The 23,875-nt window shown below is 42.4% G+C and overlaps 1 protein-coding gene across 1 annotated transcript in view; it reads right to left on the bottom strand.

Annotated features, from left to right (window-relative positions):
* Positions 1–492: 492 nt before the first annotated feature.
* Positions 493–23,875, bottom strand: part of LOC123516677 (homeobox protein TGIF1-like) — a 44,624-nt gene continuing 21,241 nt past the window's right edge. The window contains exons 4-5 of the mRNA XM_045276280.1: positions 4,160–4,383; positions 493–3,630 (exon numbers count right to left, since the gene is read on the bottom strand). Coding sequence (XP_045132215.1) covers positions 2,905–3,630; positions 4,160–4,383 — 950 coding nt within the window. The 3' untranslated portion in view covers positions 493–2,904. The remainder of the gene's footprint in view (positions 3,631–4,159; positions 4,384–23,875) is intronic.

The following is a 23,875-nucleotide window of genomic DNA, read 5'->3' as shown; positions in this document are numbered from 1 at the left end:
AATGATGTAATAGTTTTCATGTAAAGCATACGTCTGCTTCCAACTGGCAGGATAATGCTGGATATAAGCGGAGGTTCAAGAGTTGCCAATAGAACCGTCTAGACTTCACATAGCAGGGAGCCGGGTATGGGAGAAGGAACGGCATAAATGGATTAAATAAGATAAAATTGTCATCTTTGTCAGCAGCTCATTAAATAATTCCTTGAAACACCACAAGTGCACTGGCACTTATGAACCTCATATAATTCACAACATGAATACTATTAAATATTATACATGGTATTAGAAAACAGTATATATGTTGAGTTCCATGTTATGAGTATATACTTTGACTGGGCACACTTTCTATTAGTGTAAGTAACCAAAAGTGATACACAGGCCTCAATAGATCAATGAATAGTGTTACAGCTAGTGTCTGCTGCTTAAGTGTTTGCTGTTTTGCTGAAAACGGTCAAATTCAATCACACTTATAAAGGTTAATTGATTCCAAAATTAAATAGATCATTTTATTTTCTCTATGATAATAATTCTGCACTGTACAGAAGACGCACTAATATTGGACTACGCTCATCCCACGTCCCCTCAGCCTGTTGCTTCCTCTCACTTGCCCCGCCCTGACCACACTGCCACTTGGCCTTCCCACAAAAGAAATGTGGCAACAAGAACTACATTTTCTGAAGAGTAGCAACCCTGATATCAAGATGAGGGGAAGCCAGAGTGACAGCAAAACTAACCCAAGAGTCAAGAAGGGCAGGTGAGAGCAAGGCAACAGTCTGAGAGCGTGGCATTGCGACTTCAACCATCAAACTATGAACAACATAAAGAATATCACTACTCTCACGGAATAATTGAGGTGGCAGTTACATGCAGACAACATTGGCACTGAATACAAAACTAAATATTTTCTTACAAACGTAGCCATATTATTTTTACTGTAAAATAATTTTGAAGAACCATTTCATCTACACCATCCTTCAGCTTACAGGGTCAATAACTAGCATATGTACATGATCCCTGACAAACTTTAGAGCATTTACAAATGGCAATAAATGGTGTACACAGAAACATTTTCATCATCAGCCTCAGGTGGTTTGGCATTCACAATGTTCTTTTTCTTAACATATATTACAGTTAAAATCAGTGTTCTTGTTGATTCTGTTACAACTGCTTAACATACTGTTGCTGCAAGACCTATATGCTAGTGATCACTCTTTTGGAGACTTGCTGAACACCAAGGCTCAATGTCTCATGGCCATATATTACGAAGGTTATACTGTGAATGGTGAGGTGGTTGTTAAATCTTGCCATGGACACCAAGCACAGGGACTAAGCTAGCTCAATCATTAGCTGCTCCTTGACTCTCCACTCCAAAGGTAATGTAAAATAGCACCATAAAATAATGGAGTGGGAAGGTCACACAAGTGAACTTCCAGTTTTGTTGTTTACCATAGATTAGGTATTTATATACTTATCATAAAAAAATGTAAAATTTTAATAAAAGTGTCCTTATTGCAGCTGGTATAAGTTAATGGGCTTGACATTCTTACAATATCCACACTAGTGCAGGCACAAACATCACTAAGCATTACCACAAACTTCAAAAATCCTTTAAACAAAATAATAAAATTTCTAGCATTATATTTTGGGATTGCCCAAGATAAAAAATTTAATAATTATTTCCAAAATATATCCAAAATAAAATTACAATGAAATCCACAAATAAAAGGGCTCCATCCTGAACAGGGAAGCCAAAATCTAAGATGTTCAGAGCAACCAAACCATATTTTTTTCTCTATTGAAAGTTTACTACCTAAAATGATGTTAAAAAAAAATTAAAATATCAAAACTGTATTGTAGCTAATGAGCTCTCAGCATAATCTCTCATTACATCACTCAAATATGTTAGGTACCATAAGACTGATTCATCCATACATTTATATAGAAGTATAAAGAAAATGGTTAAAGAATACTTAGACTGGTAACTGGTGAGCAGTTCTAAGTACTACTGAACCAAATGGTGTCTCAAAAGAGTATTGCAAAGCAGAACAATAATGTGCACGAGAAACCTTTTAAGGCACATTGTTACACTTCCTCTGCGTTGCTTGAGCGGTATGTCAAGGCAGACAAAAATGTAGACAGCAATGAAGACACAAGTAAAGAACAGTGTTCACGAAGACATGTTAATTGTATGTGCAGTACACTCTCCTGACTGTTGATCACGTGTCTTCATTCACTGTCTGAAGGGAAGACAAACACCAATTTTGGAATGTTCTATAACTACACTAATCTTGGTGAGTCATGATAATTATAGGGGTTACCTAAATAGTATGGGCGGAGACAGCATTAACTCCATCACTGTAAGGCATTCCATTGTACTATAAAGACCATACATTTATGAGCTATACCAATGCATCTGGTTAGTTCTTCATCACTGCCAAAGATCAGCATGTAAAAAATCTTATGACAAAATGGGCCATTTCATAGCACAAAATTTGTCCTCTTTTCTAGAAGCATTCAGAAGTGACTGACAAAGATCCTTCAATACTACTGGATACAATCCAAGAAAAACATGTCTTTTAAAAAGGATACTACAATTCAGAAACATCACAACCAGCCCTTCAAAATGCATGTCTCTGCAAAACTGACACTGCTTATAATAATTTTCTTCACAGCAAGACAGGCACTGTTCTTGTTACTGTTACTGCTTGGTAATAGTAAGTTCCTATTTACATTAAACATTGGAAATACTCTCTCACACTGACAAACTAAAAGCAGCTAACATGTGAAAAGTAGCTAGAGCTTTCCTTCTGTATGAGAAGCATCCAATATATTACATTCATATAATCAATTCATGATCAATGATAAACAAACATTTCTTACTTTTCCAATTCCTTGTGCCGAGTTTTAGAGGCTGAGGTAGGTGCGGGTGGTGTCTATGGTTTCCTGCGGGGGTGGTGAGGCATTCTGCTTCTCCCACTGGCTGAGGGCAGCATCAACCAACATGTAAAGGCACTTGAATTTGTCTGCATCATCCTCTGGAGGGGTTGGAGGAGGTGTGACTTGAGCAGGTGTGAAGGTGTGTGGGGCATATTCTGTTTGTGGAACGTAGTGCTCTGGAGTTGATGGTGGGTACAAGGGAGAATCATTTGGAGTGTATGCGGGTGAATTGGTGTCTGTGTATATGGGTGAGTTTGTCGTTGCTGTTACTTCTGTTATGAAGTTTGGAGCAGTGGTGGGTAAAGGTGCAGATGCTGGTGGCGGTGCTGGGGTGTTGGTGTTGAAACTGGTGTTGTGCTCAGTCTCTGAACCACACCCACAAGGGCAAACAGCTTCAAAAGGCGGCTTGGCTGATACTCTCTGCTGCTCTGCCACCCAGGAGGCGACACGGGACTGCATGGAGAAGTCGTAGTCGTGGTCTGGGAGTTCTGTGGTCTCCCAGTGGGGCCTGGTGCGTGTGTAGTCATTTTGGGTTGGCCGGGCACACTCCTCCTGTTCAACCCGGTCACGTGATGAGACGCCCTTCAGCTTCTTAGCACGCCGGGTGATGGTGTACTTCTCTGGGTCGTTACCCTCACGTCGAATGATCTCTGGCAGGATTCTCCGCCGGGCGTTGATGAACCAATTGCACACCTGTAATGGTAAGCGACACAATTAACGTGTTGCAAAAAAGATAAATAAATGATGACTAAAACATCTGAAATACATATATATAGTAAAAATGCTTATATTTGACTACAGTGGTAATTTGATTTATATTAATACTGTTCTAAATACTAATAATTTCAGAATTTAAGGTCATTGTATATTTTTGTTAGTTTTATTCTACTCATAAAAGTTAATTCATTGAAGTAATACAGAGGTCAGTGCCTCCTTTAGCAACACTAAAACACCACACTGCACACACAATGGGAGGTGATACCAGAAACCTGTCACAACATTACTAGTCTTATTATTTTGTAATGACTTACTTAGGAAAGTGGATTTAGATTGCATACATTTCTAGCAATGATATGAATATAATGACAAGTCATTACTATACAGATGAGTCACCATAAAAAAGTCTAACTAACCTAAAGAGATGCTGCTCATAAAGATACAATATCACTCAAATACACATAAAAAAAATAACCTATTGAAATAATAAGGGCAAGTAATCTACCTGAAGGACAGACAGGTTAGCTGCCCGTGACAGCTGCAGCTTCTCCTCATCTGAAGGGTAGGCATTGTAGCGATGATCATACAGCCATTTCTTCAGTATTTTGACAGACTCCTTGGGAAGGTTCCCTCGGCGCTTCCTAGCTGCTGCTGCTGCTGCCCTTAAGTAGGACTCATCACCACCAGAGGAGGGCTCGTCTGTACTGGATGAAGAGGATCGTTCACGAACTGTGGAAAGAGGAGACACATTAATAATTCATCCCTTGTTACTACACCCTATTCTTACTATTAATGGTAGTTGTGGCATCATTACTATAGTACAAACTGCCATGGACCAAGTTTTCTTGTTTGAGGTGATGGTGGTCAGCCTCTACCCCATGGTACGGTAGTAGGAGAATGCAAGTTTCAAATGATCATTTCTTTTTTCAGTCTCAATAAAGACAGTTATGTGAGATGTGCTTCTATAACATGTCTGGCAAAATGTACTTGAAAAAAATAATGATTGCAAGACACTCTCTCTCTCTCATGCAAATAACTATCATGTTCTTGAAATAAGGAAGAGGAATACTGAAAATGAGAAGCTACAACATTGACGTCAAGGAAGAGGAGCATATCATTGTGATCATCAGAGACATTCAGATCACTGATAAACATGAGTGACATTCAACTATAAAGATGAAGAAATGTTAAACAAAGTGATATGGACTATCTGATACTGTCAAACCTTGAGTATGCATCAGTCTTGTCTTAGTCACTATAAAACATACAGAAGAGAACATATTGGCCCCAAACCAAACACACTTTATTCAACCTATCCTCATATGAGCTATGAGTTTTACTTGAGAGAGAGAGAGAGAGAGAGAGAGAGAGAGAGAGAGAGAGAGAGAGAGAGAGAGAGAGAGAGAGGTTAACAAGACATAAGTCACAAGAAAACCTTGGTGCTATTACTCAAAATCTCAACTGATGTAAACATATCTAACTTTGGAAGAGAAGTGTGAAGGCTATAAGTAAAAGAATCTGAAGGGCACAAAGCAAGGACTCTTTTTGGCAGAATATCCAGAGGGTTTCAGAGCATACATAAGAATGATATTAAATTAAATGTGTAGGTATTCTTATGACTGACTGCATTGAGAATTCAGTAGATCATACACGCTTGATAAAATACCTTTATGAAATTATCACGTGACGAACACACTGTTAATAAACAATATTTCTTTTGTTGTGTGTGTGTGTGTGTGTGTGTGTGTGTGTGTGTGTGTGTGTGTGTGTGTGTGTGTGTGTGTGTGTGTGTGTGTGTGTGTGTGTGCGTGCGCGCGCATTTTTATACGACAGCTGGATAACTACATGACACTTTCACTTCCACGCCATCTGTCAAAAGAGGCACGCGACTGTCAACAAACTGACAACATGTTCGTGTTGTCACTCCCCATATGATATATATATATATATATATATATATATATATATATATATATATATATATATATATATATATATATATATATATAGATAGATAGATAGATAGATAGATAGATAGATAGAGAGAGAGAGAGAGAGAGAGAGAGAGAGAGAGAGAGAGAGAGAGAGAGAGAGAGAGAGAGATCAATACGGCGTGAAAATACTTCTCATGAGAGTTTGAAGCATCTCAGACTATGGACCAAAGTCTAGTGAAGTTCGTTTCTATAAACTGAATAAATAATACCTATCGACAAGTGGATGTTAAGGCATCGGCATATGGCAATAAATAACCGGGAAATGTCTGATTCTCTCTCTCTCTCTCTCTCTCTCTCTCTCTCTCTCTCTCTCAGTATTGGGACAAAAAGAAAAAAAAAAAACATGCGACAAATGTTAGCTTTGGCTTTAGAACTATACCGGATTGGATTTTATTATGTATATAATGACGCTTTTCTTTTGATATCCAATGGCAATTATATACCATATAGTCCAACATCGTAGTCGTGTTTGTATGACACATCTATTTCATAACAGCACAACATACCTAACCGTTATCTATATGACATAAGCATCACATTGCTACATCAACTTTTTCGAATGTCTATCAATATCCGTCATCTATTACTGTACTAGCTAAACCTATTTTGATGAGCGGCTGACATACCAGCAGTTTAGGGTTATCATCAGACCCACAACTCTATCTTGTATGGCTTTGCTATAAATACACACCGCTGGTCGACTACCTCATAATTCTCCTGACATCGACCTTGCCTATTCTTGCAGCATCACATGATTATAAAAATGTCAATAGATTACCAAGTGTTCAGACTTCTAACCGCCCTTGATCTATATAGCCACTAGTCTGTCAAACACAAAGAACAAAGTAATCCGAATGAGGAGTAGAACTGTCTGATAAGCATCGCCTCCCGAGGTTATCTAGTGTCGGTAAACAAGTCTCCACAGATAAAACCTCTCGTCAGATAAGTTATCACCACTGCCACTACATCATGCCAGCTCCACTCCTTATTCCCTCGACCTCCCCCCCTCAAAAAAAAAAAAAAAAAAAAAAAAAAAAAAAAAAATATATATATATATATATATATATATATATATATATATATATATATATATGACGGCAAATACTCCCTCCTGATGAGAATGATGACAATATAATGAAATAAAGACAAAACATGGAATAAGCAAGAGTTTGAATCTAAAATGCATGCGTGGCTGGCCAGACCCGTAGAGTTCAACAAAACAGGCGCCATCATTTTGAAGGATCGATCTGTCACCTGTCACTTAGAGGCTACATGGCTGGGAGAGCGTCATTTCATTATTTTCAAATTAGTTTACCTATTACACCATTATTCAACAATCAATATACCTAATTATAAAGATTTCTTTTCTTTGAATCTGTAACAGTACTTTTTATCTTTAATTTCCCTAGCTACACTGCTGTTATGTTCACCCCCAACATTGTTGGGTGCACACGGTAACCTGGATTCTACGTATGTACTGTGCTGTGTAATATATGTAGCGCAGTGAGGCACCGGGTCTTGCTTCCCTCATTCCGGTTACGCTAAAACTTGTTTGAATGATACGCACTTTTCATAACCAAATACTGCATGCTCTTCTTTGGGACCTATTCAATTTCTTGTGCATTGCATTAATAATGTATATAGAACATGGTAAACGGTATAAGTTGTAACAGTAATAATAAAGTATGTGGATTCTGCAAAATATTCGTACCTTCCGTGTGTGTGTGTGTGTGTGTGTGCTTAAAGACCTGTTTATAACTAAGATCCTGACACTTGCGACATGTTTCTCTAACTTTTTAATATCTGGTGTCCCACTTTACGTCAGTGTAATAATAAGTGAATGATCGAATCCCATCCACACTATACATTTTCAGACATCCTCACAGTTTAACACACTAATCATGCCGACTCTGACTTTTCCTACCCAGTTTCTGTTACATATTCTAACTCAAATGTATTCTCTTATTGCAACATGGTTAAGGACTACGGGTTATCTGTCTGGTATAGGGAAAAACGTCGCTACCAACAGAAGCAGGTCATCAAACCAACCTTTCGCGGTGACGAACATTTCATCATGCGAGGAGTTGTCAGAGAAGTAATGCATGGTTGGCTGTGGCTGGGGTGGCGAGTGCTGGGTGGCGGGGTAGGAATGGTATGGAGGCTGTAGGGAGAGGAGAGGAGCGCGTGGGCCAACACGTGGGGCTTCCTCCCACACTTGCTTACGCTAGCCAAACCTCGGAGAATTTGAATATGGTGCACTACCACTTTCTCGTCTGTTTCTCGGGAGCTCAGGTTTCCACAAGGAGCAATAAACAGGTTGGCGGAAGCTGGCGTCCGTAACGAACTGTCACCTAGATCCTGAACTGTGGCTTGGCAGTACAACACCACGAAGGCTATACTGTCCTTATTCCACTGGTAACACAACGTCACAATAAGTAATTGGCTGTTTCGTTACATATGCACAAAAATGTAACAGGCGACAGTATCAATGGCCTCTTGACACAAGGAATGAGTGGACCACGTGGTGTTCTCGAGCCCGCCAAACACCCGCTGCTTTCACTAATGGTTTGATAAGCCTTTTCGCCTCTCAACAGCGCTTCGAGCAGTGAGACACAAGTTTCTGGTGTTCAACAGCTTCAGAGCGTGAACGTCCACTCAAATCACTCAATAATGGCACAAAATAATAAAGAGAAGTAGTGCCGCTTGCCTCCTAGCGCGCCCACCACGTGACTGACGTTGGTGCCCGTCGCGCTTAAGACCAACCTTGAGCCGAGGCTCTGGACTGGGGAGGGGCTTGGGGATCCCCTAAATGGGAGAGGGAGAGGCGGAGCGGTTCTGGGAGGGTTGACAGTCCGCTTCATACTGTTGTTTTTCAACTATTAAAGGTATCTACGCCCCTTGCTATCAGACTTCGCAAGTATATCTAATTCTCCCTTTAAGTTCCAGTGTGGCTTGCTTATTACCGTAAAGTTTATTCATACAGCTGACCAAAGATGACTTACGAGAAAGCTTTTGCATGCCGCAGCGGGAGGCCGGGAGGCTGCCATATGACAAACCTTTTCCCACATGGTCCCACGCGGAGACCATGTGAAAATCATACATGCTCCTAATACTACATTTACGATGAAAAATATAATCGAGCCCAACAATAAGCAAAATGCAACAGCAAACAAAATATGTTGGTTCAACCTTGTAAGGAACAGGTAAAGAATAATGCTACTGCATAAAACAGAACATTCATATTGAAATATCAACACATTACCTACACTGCATCACATTTTAAATGATGCATGAACAGCAATGCGGAATGGGAGCATCGTTACTTTCTATTTGCGGGTTGTCCAGGGCAAGTGGCATCTAGCAGGTCTTCTCCCGCCTTCTGCCACCCCACTGTCTCACTGTCTTGCTTGGTCAGCGTTACGTACTGAAAACTCGGCCATGACCACAACTATTGTGACAACAGCATAATATAATCATACATTTCATCTTACTACTTGCGCTACCTACAGCAAGCTTTGTGCTAAAAGCAAGTCACTCCTACTATAAAGTTTCGTGGTTCGTTAATCCTTTCATATTTCATTATTATTATTCTTTTCTTTTTGTTGTTATTATCAAGTTAACGAGATGTGCTGTACTAAGAAAGGAAATCCACGGAGGAGCGGAGGGAGGCAACCACTGGCCCAAAACCCAACCCTGGAGACAGGTTACCGCGGTGAGGTTTTTAATCAGCGATAAGACACACACATCTGTATATACTATAACAGTTCTTACGGCATATTGTCAGAAAGTAATATGCATGTATGTCACACACCTTAAGCATCATACTCATAAAAGAGAAAAAAAAATATGGTAACTTACGTCGCGCTAATAACACTCCACAGAAATAGAAAGCGGCGGGACCTGTTGGTGGATCGTGCACAAGATTCTAACGAGCTGGGGATGCCGACTTGGGGCGCTTACTGGCTTGATAAGAGAAAACCTTTTACTTGCTTCGCTTGCATCGTGTTGTTAAAGATCAAGTGCCCAGATTCCAGTACAGTTTCTCCGTATGCCTAAAACGTACTCTGCTGAGATACCCTCCACCCTCCCAGACCCTCGACATAAACACTTCAGCATCTGTCACCGCATCCAGGCAGGACAAAGGCTAGTCATTCTACGCCGCTTTTGCCCTTCTCTTCTCTCGTCCGCTGCTGCCTTACCCGTGCTGCAACTGACAGTCGTCGTCGTCGTCGTCGTCGTCGTCGCCATGGAAGGCACCTCCACCCTTCTCTTCCATTTACCCCCAGCCCTTCCCCTTTCCAACGATATACCTGCCACCTCCCTCCCTCCCAAGCCACCGGGCGTCCTTGGCATAAGAGCGGCGGCTGGGAGGGAGGGAGGAAGACTCCAGTGTTCGCTCATTCACCGCAGATACCTTGCTCACTTCCGTACACACAATTCCTCGTGTCTTTCTTTGGTGTGTCTGTCAGTCAGTCAGTCACACATAATATTCTCTCTCTCTCTCTCTCTCTCTCTCTCTCTCTCTCTCTCTCAAAAATTTTTTTTTTGGGTGGGGGAAGAAAAGAATGATGCATATCGTAACCACTCACAGGTACAGGGAATGGAAGCTACAAAAATATTTCACAAAAAAAAAGTGAAACCATGTCAAGATAATTCACAAGCCGATATATATATATATATATATATATATATATATATATATATATATATATATATATATATATATATATATATATATATATACTTATTAGAAATAACTTTCAGCTTTGTGAAATAATAACATATACCGCAAAAATCAAGTAGTATGTAATGTTCTCACAGGATGTAGCGGGAGGCCTGGCAGACACTCATGGGTTGTACAATGTTACATTAGATGTACTGTAGAGCTTTCAATGGGCGCCATGCTACCACGCGGCACCAGATAACCAGACAACCCTCGGGCAAGGGGTGAGCAGAGGATGAAGAATTTCCGGATACGGGAAGAGACGTGGTTGTTTCCCGCGAACCCTCGCCCACAGCTTCCTTCCTCCTCCCATTACAGTGCTATATTGCGTCTGCTGCACGGAGGAAATTACTTTGAGCGTCAGTGTGATCAGATGTCAGGCACGGGCGGTGGGAGCAGAGCGGCTCTGAGCCACAGCAATCCTGGCGTAACTCCCATTCCATTTACCCTCCCTGTCCGGCGCGTGCCTGAACATGGCGGAATAATAGGTTTGAGGACTTTTGAACATCAGAAGTGCGTGGCATCTCGCGAGTCACCATCACCAGCCCGGCAGGCTACCATCCCATCCCGTCCCCATGCAGGCCTGGCTCCGACTGGTGGTGGGCCACCACGCTGCAACTCCTGTTGCTGGCCGCCCCTCGCGCCGCCAGTCTGCCGTGGGTATTCCTCCCTGACGCTACATTTGCCTGACGCATATTATCAGTCTAACCCCCATTTTTTTTTTTTAAATCTGACAGCCTACATTATTACACAGCTCAGTCTTTAACAATTATAGGTTAACCTAAGGTTGACAAATTCATGCACTTCACTGCGCTAAGAGCTGTTATTAGTCATGAAGAGACAGCCAGTGAAACGAAAGGCTACAAAGACTGAATGCTTCTTCATTGGGTCAGTGGTGACGACTTGCACCCAACACTCCAGCCGACGCCGCCGTCGCCGCCGCCTGTCTGAGCAAGTCGAGGAGTTGCGTAATACTTAATTCCCAACCCCCTCAACCTTACTTCGCTGCGGATTACACGTCTTGCTCCCGCCACCACCCTCATCAAAGAGAATCCTATTAGGTGCGTACTGTACAGCGAGGAGAGACTAAAAGTTTCATGCACCCTGAGGAGTGTCAGTAGTCTTTGACAAGAGCGTTCCTTCCTGTCAGCAGGGAATAAAGCAGAAGTGGTAACTCAAGATTCCTGGCGGTCGGCCGTCTCCTCGACTAACCTGAGCACACTCAAGGCCATCTCTGTGTAAGCTGCCGACACTCGCCACACTGCTAGTCTGTCATGTTTTGTTACCTACCATTTCCTCTATTACCACTATGGCACAAGATAACAGAACGGATATGTGATAGAGTAACAAAAATGTGTACCTCAAGCTTAAACCGTCACATGAAGCTGGATAGAAAGACTGTGGCGACGGGTTGTTCGTAAATACAAGACGGGAGGACACTTCGAGGTTACCACAGAAGTCACGGTCGGTCATGATTCCCAGCGAGGCGTTGTGTGACGCTCCCTCGCAATGCGCACATCAACAACATCCAAGTGCAGCAGCCGCGCTGCCTGCATGTGTGCATACCCGTCCAATTCCCACACACCTGCACGTCAATATGGCGCGGGGAGGAGGTGTTTTGCAAGAGTCATTCGGGCTACGTGAGGCGCACGTCTGTCCCTAAGGAGGTAGGGGAGGGGGGGGACCAGAATGTGCGTTAGACTAGGCGGGCAGGCTGGAGACAATGTGACGGCAGCACAGCACACAATACCGCCATTATACAGCACGTCGCCCTCTTTGCTCTCCGCTGTGTCTCGTTGCTGTCACAATCAGGCGTTCTTCTGTCTCTGCTTCACTCACTCTTACGTGCTCCTATGTTTGGGTCGAAGGTAAATACTGCGTGACAACAAACCAGCAAGGCCACCACCAACATAAATAGTTATAGTAATAAATAATCTTCAGATTCATGAACACTCCTTTAAGAACCAAAAGAAGTTGACAACCTCTTAACACATACGCAGATTACTTCCCTTGACCAATGGGAGGGCAGAATTTTAGGGGAGTGGTGGCTCTCTGCCTTCCTATTGGCTGGTGAATGTTTACTACGCGCCACCGTGATGCAGATGTTTGTCCTTTAAGAGGCACCAGTGTCTCAAGTCATGCACGTTTTAACTCACAGAACACAAGCAACATTTGACTTCGGGGCCACACCACAAGCCACCACCCACTGAACTGTGTTGCAAGACCCGACAGCTCGCACCCTCACCACCTCAGATCCAAGGGTGACTTTATAAACGGGAATGTCGCTCCCACTTGTATCTGGCCCAGAAATAGATTACAGTGTAGCTTGCTGTAATAACATGGGTGAACAAGTATGATGAGAAAGATCGTCTGTTTCTCACAAATAATAATACTAATAAAAAAGGAAGAACAAACATCAGTCGCCGTATTACCCTTTACGAGAATGTGTGATAAACTATACTAATCTAAAGTAAGATATGCGGGATAGTAAAGTCAAATGTTCTTCCGAGGAAAACAAACCATAACCGTTCAACACACGCCAAGTAGCGGAACTCATTATAAACACGCGAGTCAGAACGATGAGGGAGATGCGCAAACGTTACTAACCCATGACTGTTCACGGTCTGTCACAGGTTCACAACCCTGGTGGAATTGTACTTGACTGGTTGAGAATAGGAAGTCTGTAGAAGGAAGTTGCGAGAATGAAACCAATGCTGGGCGACATATTTCAAGTCGATTCTTTCCTATAAATAAACATTATTTTAATTTTCAGCATTCGTCATCCTTTAACTTGGCAATATGTAGAGATGAATCAAGTTTAAAGAGGCTGGTAAGGTAACGTAGTGAATGAGCACCACTTAAGAATTCTTTCCTATTAATACTAGCACGTGAAGACACACCCCAGACATATTATACCCTTGCCTCTGGACTCGGAATTATTCAATCACATACTCGCAAGTTAGAGCGAGCTTTGTGGGACGAGAATTTGTAGAAGAGTTAAGAAGGCTAGATACACCATTCCCTCCTCCTCTCTCTCTCTCTCTCTCTCTCTCTCTCTCTCTCTCTCTCTCCGCATCGTTGCGAATATATTTATTTTAGCTCTGTAGTCTGAGTCCCCTCGACTAACTTCTTCAGTTTCAAGGTTGCTCAGCAGGGCACGGGTTCTGCGACGCCCACGCCACTGCAAGTCTGCTCTGCTACACAGTTCCTTGGCTCGTCTGCTGAACCACTCTTACGTCACTGGTAAACTGTTAAGACAAGTGTGTAGAGAGGCTTTTCCTGCCACGATTCAAGGAACGATAATGGGCGACAGCTTCTTTGTATTTCTTTCTGTCACGTATCTTTACAAAAAAATAAATAACTCGAGTAGTGACAAGGTTATACAACAGAGCCAAACGTGCTGTTCAGATACAGTCGTGTGCTAAAATACTTGTGCTGACATAAGGACTATTTTCAAATGCAACCGCGATTTTAATTTGGCTCTCAATGATGTTCTTACATTAATGATGGAGAATCCTGTTTAATCAGAAGTAAAACATTCTTTGAAAACATATATAATAGTCTGCTAGAACGTTTTGACAACCAAAGACCATCGAATGAGACTTGAAAAACCAATTAATGTTTACTACAGCCTGTTACGTACTGAAAAACCAAATAGCTTCCACTACAGGAGGCTAAAAATAACTTAAATGAGACGCCCAAACGTTTGCGAATACGGACCATAAATATACGACGGGGGAGAAGCAGCAGCGGCGGCCTAGTAAACACGGGGGCCAAGTGGGCTGGTGGTAGTGGTGGTGGTGGTGGTGGTGGTGGTCGAGGTACTCACATACATACTACGCACAACCTGACAAGACAAGGCTGAACCAAGGTAGTTTCAATTACACATCTTTACCGTGCTACTTTGATCCATTACTAGTCGAGGGTCACTACAGACGCAATAAACTACACCTACAGACGAGTATAAGGAGCTCAGTGAGTGCCACCAGATGAGGTGAACTAGATTTGAATGAGGAGTCGCTCCTTGGTGTGTCAAGCCCCAAGGATCGAGGGAGAGTGCCAGCTGGCTCAAGCCCAGCCCGCCCGCTGCCTGGGAACTAAGGCCAACCCAAATAGGTAGTATATAAACACTTTGGAGATAATCAGTTTTCGAGCTTTTTCCATACCAAAGCTGATGAGAGAGAGAGAGAGAGAGAGAGAGAGAGAGAGAGAGAGAGAGAGAGAGAGAGAGAGAGAGAGAGTGTGTGTGTGTGTGTGTGTGTGTGTGTGTGTGTGTGTGTGTGTGTGTGTGTGTGTGTGTGTGTGTGTGTGTGTGTGTGTGTGTGTGTGTTTCACTGTTTGATCTGCTGCAGTCTCTGACGAGACAGCCAGACGTTACCCTACGGAACGAGCTCAGAGCTCATTATTTCCGATCTTCGGATAGGCCTGAGACCAGGCACACACCACACACCAGGACAACAAGGTCACAACTCCTCGATTTACATCCCGTACCTACTCACTGCTAGGTGAACAGGGGCTACACCCGGCCGGGGAATCGAACCCGGTCCTCTGGCTTGTGAAGCCAGCGCTCTAACCACTGAGCTACCGGACTGTGTGTGTGTGTGTGTGTGTGTGTGTGTGTGTGTGTGTGTGTGTGTGTGTGTGTGTGTGTGTGTGTGTTCGCTCTCATTCCCACGCTACTGAAAGTCCTACTTCTACTGCAAACGAATACTATATATTCTATCTTAATCAGTTCAATCACGTACACACACACACACACACACACACACACACACACACACACACACACACACACACACACACACACACGAAAAAGGCCACCTCTGCAATAAGGAAGTAGTCTCATGTGAATGTTGACAATACGTACATTCAAATGGATTCATGCTTTCAACCTTCACTCAATTTCGTATTTTGGTAACTTCTACTGCTATAACAACAACAACAACTTCGTAGCTCGATTTTTTTTTTAGATTTGAAAAAAAAAAAAAAATATATATATATATATATATATATATAAATAAATAAATAAATAAATAAATATATATATATATATATATATATATATATATATATATATATATATATATATATATATATATATATATATATATATATATATATATATATATATATATATATATATATATATATATATATATATATATATATATATATATATATATATATATATATATATATATATATATATATATATATATATATATATATATATATATATATATATATATATATATATATATATATATATTACAATCATCATATTCGACCATTTGTTGTCAGTTGCACAGTTTGAAACTATAAGCTTGCATCAGGCGGTTTCATTATCTTGGCACAGAGAGTGAGAGAGACGACGGGAAGGTAAAGTAATAAGGGAGAAGGACAGAAGGGAAAAAATAAGGCGGAATGAAATGGGAGAAAAGGAAGTAAAGAATAACAAAAATATGACACAAGATGTTCTAAATCAACAAACGTAAAGCATAGTGTTGAAATATTTCTTTTCAAGGGTGTTTGTTTGTAGTATCTAGACAATTAAACAAGTATGCTGCAAAGATTATACGAAAATCACACCAAGGAACACCACAAATCTTCTTTAAACTAATCCCTAAGAGAGCACAAGAAGAAAAAAACATCAAGATAAACCATCTTCTCTACCGCCCTTGACAATAGCAGTATAAAAACCTAAAGAATATATATGGGAAAAGGTCTAATAAGAGAAGGAAAAATGAGGATGTCTCAATCAAGATAAAGACCGGAGGAAATAAAAGATGTATGAGAAGAATTAAAGAAAGGAGGTATGAAAAGAAGTTAAGTTTAAGAACCAACTATAGAAAAACTAAAATGGAAACGATCTACAGCGAGAAGGATGATGAGGACGTCTAAGGATACAGACCTAAGTGAGAAGGAAAGGAGGTAAGGAAAGAAATAAAGTTTAAGGGCAACTCATGGAAAAAGATGAAATGCCAGTCCCACACGCCATCATCACAACCCAGAGAGTATGAGAACCAGTAGCAAGCGTCCTCCCCTTCCTTCCTGTCAGACACACCCGTCCTCCTCCGTCCCCACCAACCGTCCCTCCAACCACCACTCCGCCACACGCACTCACCAAACGCTTTCCTTCTTCCCTCCCCCCCAAGCGCTCTCCTCTCCTCTCCTCTCCGCCCCGCCACCCTGACGCGCTGACCTACAACATTCAGTCACTCTTCCCTGACTTGCTCCCTTTCCCGCCAAAAAAAACAAATCAAGGTCAGGAATGACTAGACTTGTTTATCAGTTTATTTTTTTTATTACCTACATGTTATTTATGGTTGAAGATATTTTTAGTAGTAGTAGTAGTAGTAGTAGTAGTAGTAGTAGTAGTAGTAGTAGTAGTAGTAGTAGTAGTAGTAGAAGGACGACGACAACACCAAACAGCTTTACCACAATCACCTTGGCGAGTTCATTCACTCCCTAACTGCTTCTTATTTTTTTTTCTTCTAAACATTTGCGTCATCGTCTCGTACATGAAAACAGGATAAGAAAGAAAAAATATAAAAGAATAAACGAACTCACGAATAGCGACCGTAACTAAAAAAAATACACAGAATTAATTTTTTCCTTGATATTTTGTTTTACTCTCTCTCTCTCTCTCTCTCTGATTATTGGTCGGTGCGCTAGACGTGTAAACATTTGAAGACGTCATGAGGAAATGGCAAAGGGAAGAGAGGGAGAGGAGACGAAGATAGAGTAATGTGCATATCCTTCCCCCCCCCATCTCTCTCTCTCTCTCTCTCTCTCTCTCTCTCTCTCTCTCTCTCTCTCTCTCTCTCTCTCTCTCTCTCTCTCTCACACACACACACACACACACACACACACACACACACACTACAGTAGCCAAGTGTTTTTTTTTTCTTTTTCAGTTCAAAGTTGTGTGGTATTTTTACGGTCATTCCTTCGGTAATTAATGACAGAGTGTGGAATGCGGACGACCGCCGCACCAACTATGTATAGCTACTGCTGGCCCTCCTACTGCTACTACTACTATAACTACCAATAAACTGTTGCGTATGTAGAGATGTTCATTACTATACCACCACCACCACCACCCCTCCTCCTACCCTACCTTTCTGGGTCTGAGCCAACATTGTACCGGACTAAGATTAGTATGAATATATAGCTTAAAAAAGGGAGAGGGAGAGGGGAGTGTGGGCGCGTGGGAAGGGGAAGAAGCTACACACACACACACACACACACACACACACACACACACACACACACACACACACACACTAAGACCTTGATCAGTTTTCCGTTTGTCTGTGTCCTCGCGTGCCTTCGTACGTATCTCTGCCTGCCTATCTGTCTGTCAGTCTGCCTGCCTATTTATGTTTATCTAGCTGAAAGAAGTCTATATAGCGAACTGCTGGCTACTACTACTTTTGCTGCTACAACAACAACAACAACAACAACTACTACTACTACTACTACTACTACTACTACTGTGCTTAGTGACACGAAGGCAGGGAAGGAGAGAGGGAGTGGGTATATGTGAGGATGTCAAGAATCATGAGTGTTGTTGTGTTGCTGTCACTTAGGCTAGGGTGAACACAAAGGAACACAACAGAAGGAGCAAGGAGTGGTAGAATTGTTGAGTAAGACGTGGGTGTTCGTGATGATGGTTCGAGTGTGTGGAGGGATAGGAGATGGATGTATCGTGAGAGATGGAGAAGGAAAGGTAAAGGATTAATATAAAAGAAAACAAAGGAAGAGAAAGGAGTGGTAGATTATGGTGTGTGTGTGTGTGTGTGTGTTAGCTAATTAATAGGAACGATGAGTGTGGTCAGAAATCATACCAAACGAAGACGGTGAACACACACACACACACACACACACACACACACACACACACACACACACACACACACACACACACACACACACACACACACTCACTCACTCACTCACTCACTCTCTCTCTCTCTCTCTCTCTCTCTCTCTCTCTCTCTCTCTCACCTTGCGAACCCATAATGGACTGAAATACCTGTCCTTCGTCAGTAGGAAAGAAAACAAACAAGTAAATATATATGATATGTGAAGAAGAAGAAGAAAGTAATTGTGATGATGAAGACGATGCTGACGAAGATGATGAACTAGGCTTTGGCAAATGAAGGTCAATGCAATATCTCTCTCTCTCTCTCTCTCTCTCTCTCTCTCTCTCTCTCTCTCTCTCTCTCTCTCTCTCTGCTGATCTACATGGCAACACATCAGGTCAGGTCAAGACAGTCAGGGAGCACTGGAAGGTCACGTCAGGTCAAAAGGAGGAGGAGGAGGAGGAGGAGGAGGAGGAGATGTAGTGTCAGAGGAGAACGGTGGGGAAGGAAGTGGGGATGTGGGAATGCTATTGGTAAGGTTACTGAATGGGGGGAAAGGAGGAGGAGGAGGAGGAGGAGGAGGAGGAGGAGGAGGAGGAGGAGGAGGGAAACAAGATCTGTCCCCTTCCCTCCGACACGCTACCTCACCTATAAATAATGAAGTTCTGCGTTTCTCTCTCTCTCTCTCTCTCTCTCTCTCTCTCTCTCTCTCTCTCTCTTGTGGGGCTGGTGCCTGTACTATTTGGTGTGTCAATAAGCTTATGGCCTAACACTCCCAGCCGCATCCTTCCCCTGTTGGGCTACATCTCATTCTGAAGGGAAGAGTAGGTACTAAAAAGCTATTCGGACGCTAAAATTTGTTGTGTGTGTGTGTGTGTGTGTGTGTGTGTGTGTGTGTGTGTGTGTGTGTGTGTGTGTGTGTGTGTGTGTGTGTGTGTGTGTGTGTGTGTACAAATCCCTCCGGCAGTTAGAGGTTGTAAGGAAGCGTAAGGTTAAAGTTAATGAAGGAAGGAGTTGATAATAAAAAATAATAATAATAAATTGCACCGGAAAATAAGTCACATGTGTTCCTCCTTGTCTACAAACTACAACTTGACATTTCACTTGTTCGTAATGTCAAAATGTTCTCTCCTAAACATCAACTGCGTCTGATAGGCTGTACTGGGAGTTAGTTGTGGGGTTTCCAGCGTTACAGCAATACCCAAATACGGATTATCTAGCATTAATAGTACGGGTTAAGTTTGTATAATGAACAGCAACATTGATCTTCGTGTTTTGATCCGACATGTTGAAAAATACCCAAAACATTAATAAAAAATTCATATACTTGAAAATGAAATAATATAACGCTGCTATCCATGTCCTAATAATATTAATGTTGAAAAAAAACGTAAATAAAAACATATATACTTAAAAAAAGAACAATACGACTAAAACAAAAAATCCCTTTCACTCACATAAGAAACAGCAATAGCAATTTACCATGATTTTTTTTTTCGCTATGATTATACGTTTTTATTAGCATTAGGAAAGGTCTATGGAGGTCGAAAGACTAATGGTTTTCTTATTTGAGTCCCCATATTAGATTCTGGAGCTGTATATAAGCGCTAAATAGAAACAAGAATGAATATGATAACGCGGTATGATACTGAAGGGATTAAGACGGTGCAACACGCCTCTCACGTTACATGTCGCACTGCACAGTAACACGCCTTGCCTCACCCACTTGAGCAACTCGGCATTGGATGTGCGGGAGGTGGCGGGATTGGAGATGAGGTTGCCGTGACTTATCAGTAGAGATGTTGACACTCTTGATAAGTATACACCAATACAAGACACACACACACACACACACACACACACACACACACACACACACACACACACACACACACTCTCTCTCTCTCTCTAGGCGCAACTTGAGCTAGTACGTGACATAAGTAATACAATAAGGCAGATGTGTGTATCGAAGACCCATATGTTTAGTAATCATGAAAGTTCATAAGAATAATGGGTTCAAGTTTCATTAGAACAATAAATAAGTACCTACATGAGTATACAAATTAATAAGAAGACAGGTGGAAACGGACTCAGAGACTGGAATAAAATTAATTACTGGTCATATTCTTTTATTCTTTTAACTGCTTCACTACCAGCCCATTCCGCCTCCAAGGACTCAGATCCTTTTACGGGCAGCGGGAGGCTCAGCATAACCCGTCACCCACCTCACTGCCCGGCCCGCTTGCTGCCTGTGCCCTCCCATGACAGTGTGGTCGTGTCTTCCTCTTTGTATAATGACCAGCATACGGAAAACGCTTTGCTCTCTCTCTCTCTCTCTCTCTCTCTCTCTCTCTCTCTCTCTCTCTCTCTCTCTCTCTCTCTCTCACACACACACACACACACACACACACACACACACACACACACAGCCAGGCTCCCAAGATTGTTTCTCCTGATAGTGATGTGCAACTCTGTTAATTTATCACTAGTATGTACCTTAAAAATGTAATGTTATTTAAACCATAGAGACAATTGAAAGCATTGAAGATTAAAAAAAAAAACATTATTAGTAAGATTCTCAAGACCATCACTCCTATCAGTAATGTGTAAATCTTGGTAATTTATCTCTAGAGCCTTTACAAAGCGTGATTTAAACTATGCAGAACCAAACTGAGACCACTGAAGGTAATGTGCAGAAATAATACAAAAGAAGATACTGAACGGCCTACGTAGACCACAGGAATATTTTTTATCTAACTAAACACTTCATAATGTACTAACTTATGTCGTTTCTAATACCACGTGCATTATTTTGTCTCGTTGCTACTAAAGTCTTTGAGGAACCCTACCGAATTGTGCCGCAGGGTCGTTCATGTTCAAGTCATCGCCGACACCCGAGACCTGAAATCTTGCCACAACGACATGACTGAACGACGTGAGCAAGAAGAGCGAAAGTCCAACGTCATGGCCCAACCCAACGGTGTGTGTGTGTGTGTGTGTGTGTGTGTGTGTGTGTGTGTGTGTGTGTGTGTGTGTGTGTGTGTGTGCGCGCGCTGGGGAGGATGCAAACACGGCGATGACAATGATGACATGCACAAAATTCAAAGCGGAGGAGGAGGAGGAGGAGGAGGAGGTGGAGGAGGAGGAGGAGGAGGAGGAGGAATCCCTACAGAGTCCCTAAGGTGTGGGTGTCGCCTCGGGATATGACCTACGTCTCAGGTGCTTTTCCCCCTTCCCCCTCTTTCCCCTACCTCACCTTCCCTCACCTGCGCTGGTAAACACAGGGGAATACTAAACGAAGGGACAGGAGCTGGGGAGGAGCCGGATGAGGAAGAATGGTGGGGGAGGGGGGGTGATTTAGTGAGGTGACTGACGGTCGGAAAAGCGGGCGAGGCGTTTGAAGGGACACAAGAAGGAGGGGGTGACGGAAGGCGAGAGAGGCAGGCAGGTGGTGAGGAAGAATGTTGGCTGGGATGAAGGTTGGCAGGCCGGGAGTTGCTGGAGGGAGAGGGTGTAGACTGGGGGGTGGGGTGAGAGGCAGGGGGTGTTTGGGTGTATGGTATAAGTATTAGGCATGCTGTATGTTGTGTGTGGGTTGGGAGTGTATTGTTGGGCAAAGGAGGCAGTGTTTGTGTGTATGGGTGGGTGGATGAAGGAAACGCAAGGGAGTGACATGTATGGGGGTGAGTTTTGTTGTTAAGGTGTGATTAAGAAGAGGGACAATGGCATGAGAGCGCGTGGGGGTCTGTGGAGGTGGAGGGGGGAATGAGAAATACACAATAGGAAAGTGAATGTCAGATGGAATGCATATACTAACGAGTAAACTTTACCTATAAACAAATTCTCCACGCATCATTCACCACACCACGTCCTCAGCAACACACACACACACACACACACACACACACACACACACACACACACACACTGATAAATGTCAAGGCGCCAAAACTGCACAGTAAACAAAGGCTCCGTGGTGTGGTGTGGTGGGCTGAGTCGCGAGGCAGCGGCAGCAGCATCTGTAACCTTCAGTAAGGAGGCGATGGCCGAGAGGGAGGTCGGAGGCAGCGGCGAGGGTGTGGGGTGAGGGCGGGAGTGGGCCAGCGGGACAAGTAGTTGTAGAGTTGGTTTAAAGAACAGAGTCGCAAGGAGGAGGGAAGAGGGAGGATGAAGAGGAGGATAAGAGCAACAGCATTCCAACTTGGAGGAAGGAGTGAGGCATCTTAATTCTGCTAATCTGACACTTTTCTGACCAGGATGCACCTTTCCGTGAAGACTCATTCCCTGTTACTGTACACCACACTACTTCCGTGTTCCCGAGACGCTCTCAGACGCTGAAAAAAGGAAGGAGACACACGCCGCGCTGACCTCGAGCTGCAGAGGAACACACACCACACACGGTCTCCACGCCACACACGGGACTGTCCTTGTACGCTGCGTTCCCCACTATTGTCATTGTCTCTGCTACACATATAACCTTATTTCTCGTACTGATATCAATACTAATCCTCAAAGAATTCATTATGCCCGTGTGTTTACCTTGCACAACACTAACAAATTCCACGCGCATATATTCTCATTCTTATCAATATCAGCAGCCATCTTAGAATTCATCATGTTCGTGTGTTTATATTGCTCAAGTCTGCTTGATTCCTTTATACAATGTTTATACACTTACGGTCTTACCATTCGATTTAACGTCATAGTCGGCCTTTAGAGAATTCATTATGCTCATTCTGTATTGCGCAGCTCTTCATGTTTTCCTTATGCACTTCTCTTATGCATTAATTCCTACCTTTCGTATTAATATCACAACAAACCCCTTTAAAAATAAATTACACTCGAGTTCTTTAAGTTGCAAACCTCTTCTCGCTATCACGTATTAATATCAGTTAGCCTCTTAACAATTCATTATGACATTTGTTTCTACTTTTATAATGTGACGTGATTATAATTTCCATATTACGTATTTTGTGGATTATTTGAGTCTTCTGCCTTTACCATTTGGCTGTTCTCGTTACACACGCTTTGTGGCAAGACTGAGGAAATGCTGAATGGATTGGTAAGCTGATTAAAGTGAATTATAAAGTCGTGTTTTTCTCTATTCTGTCCTGTCCTTCCTCGTATGGCCTGATGTAACACTAACATACGGTTCGTCCCTTAACAAACCGTCTCTTTACAGGCCAACTCATGGCGTCTGTTCTCCACACGTGTATAAGTTTAAAACGAGCAAATATAATACACGGACTTTTTTCGTGACTTTTTTTTTCGTCACCTAATTTTGACTATTTTTGTGATCAGGTAATGAAGACACGGCACTCAGTACTTCAGTAACCAGAGCAGTTTTACATGGCAACGATAAAACAACGGAAAAATAAAAGTTTAGGGCACTCAATTTCTTTTATGATCTAGGTTATCTATCAAACCTGCACTAGGAACTTAAAATTAAGCTTGATGCGCATGCCAGGATGGACAAAGAAGAGTGTGCTGAGCTACTCCGATCATTCGCCATCAGTCCCATCATTCCATCACTGTCTATGGTATCCTTGAAAGTCACACTAAAAACTTGACCAATAAACTTGAAGCAGAGACGTATGTACCGGTTTGAACATCGGAGAGTTCTGAACCACCGAACT

This window comes from Portunus trituberculatus, chromosome 41, assembly GCF_017591435.1.
Source record: "Portunus trituberculatus isolate SZX2019 chromosome 41, ASM1759143v1, whole genome shotgun sequence".
Lineage (NCBI taxonomy): Eukaryota > Metazoa > Arthropoda > Malacostraca > Decapoda > Portunidae > Portunus > Portunus trituberculatus.
Note: the sequence above shows the minus strand (reverse complement) of the source record. Positions and strands in the feature narration are given on the sequence as shown.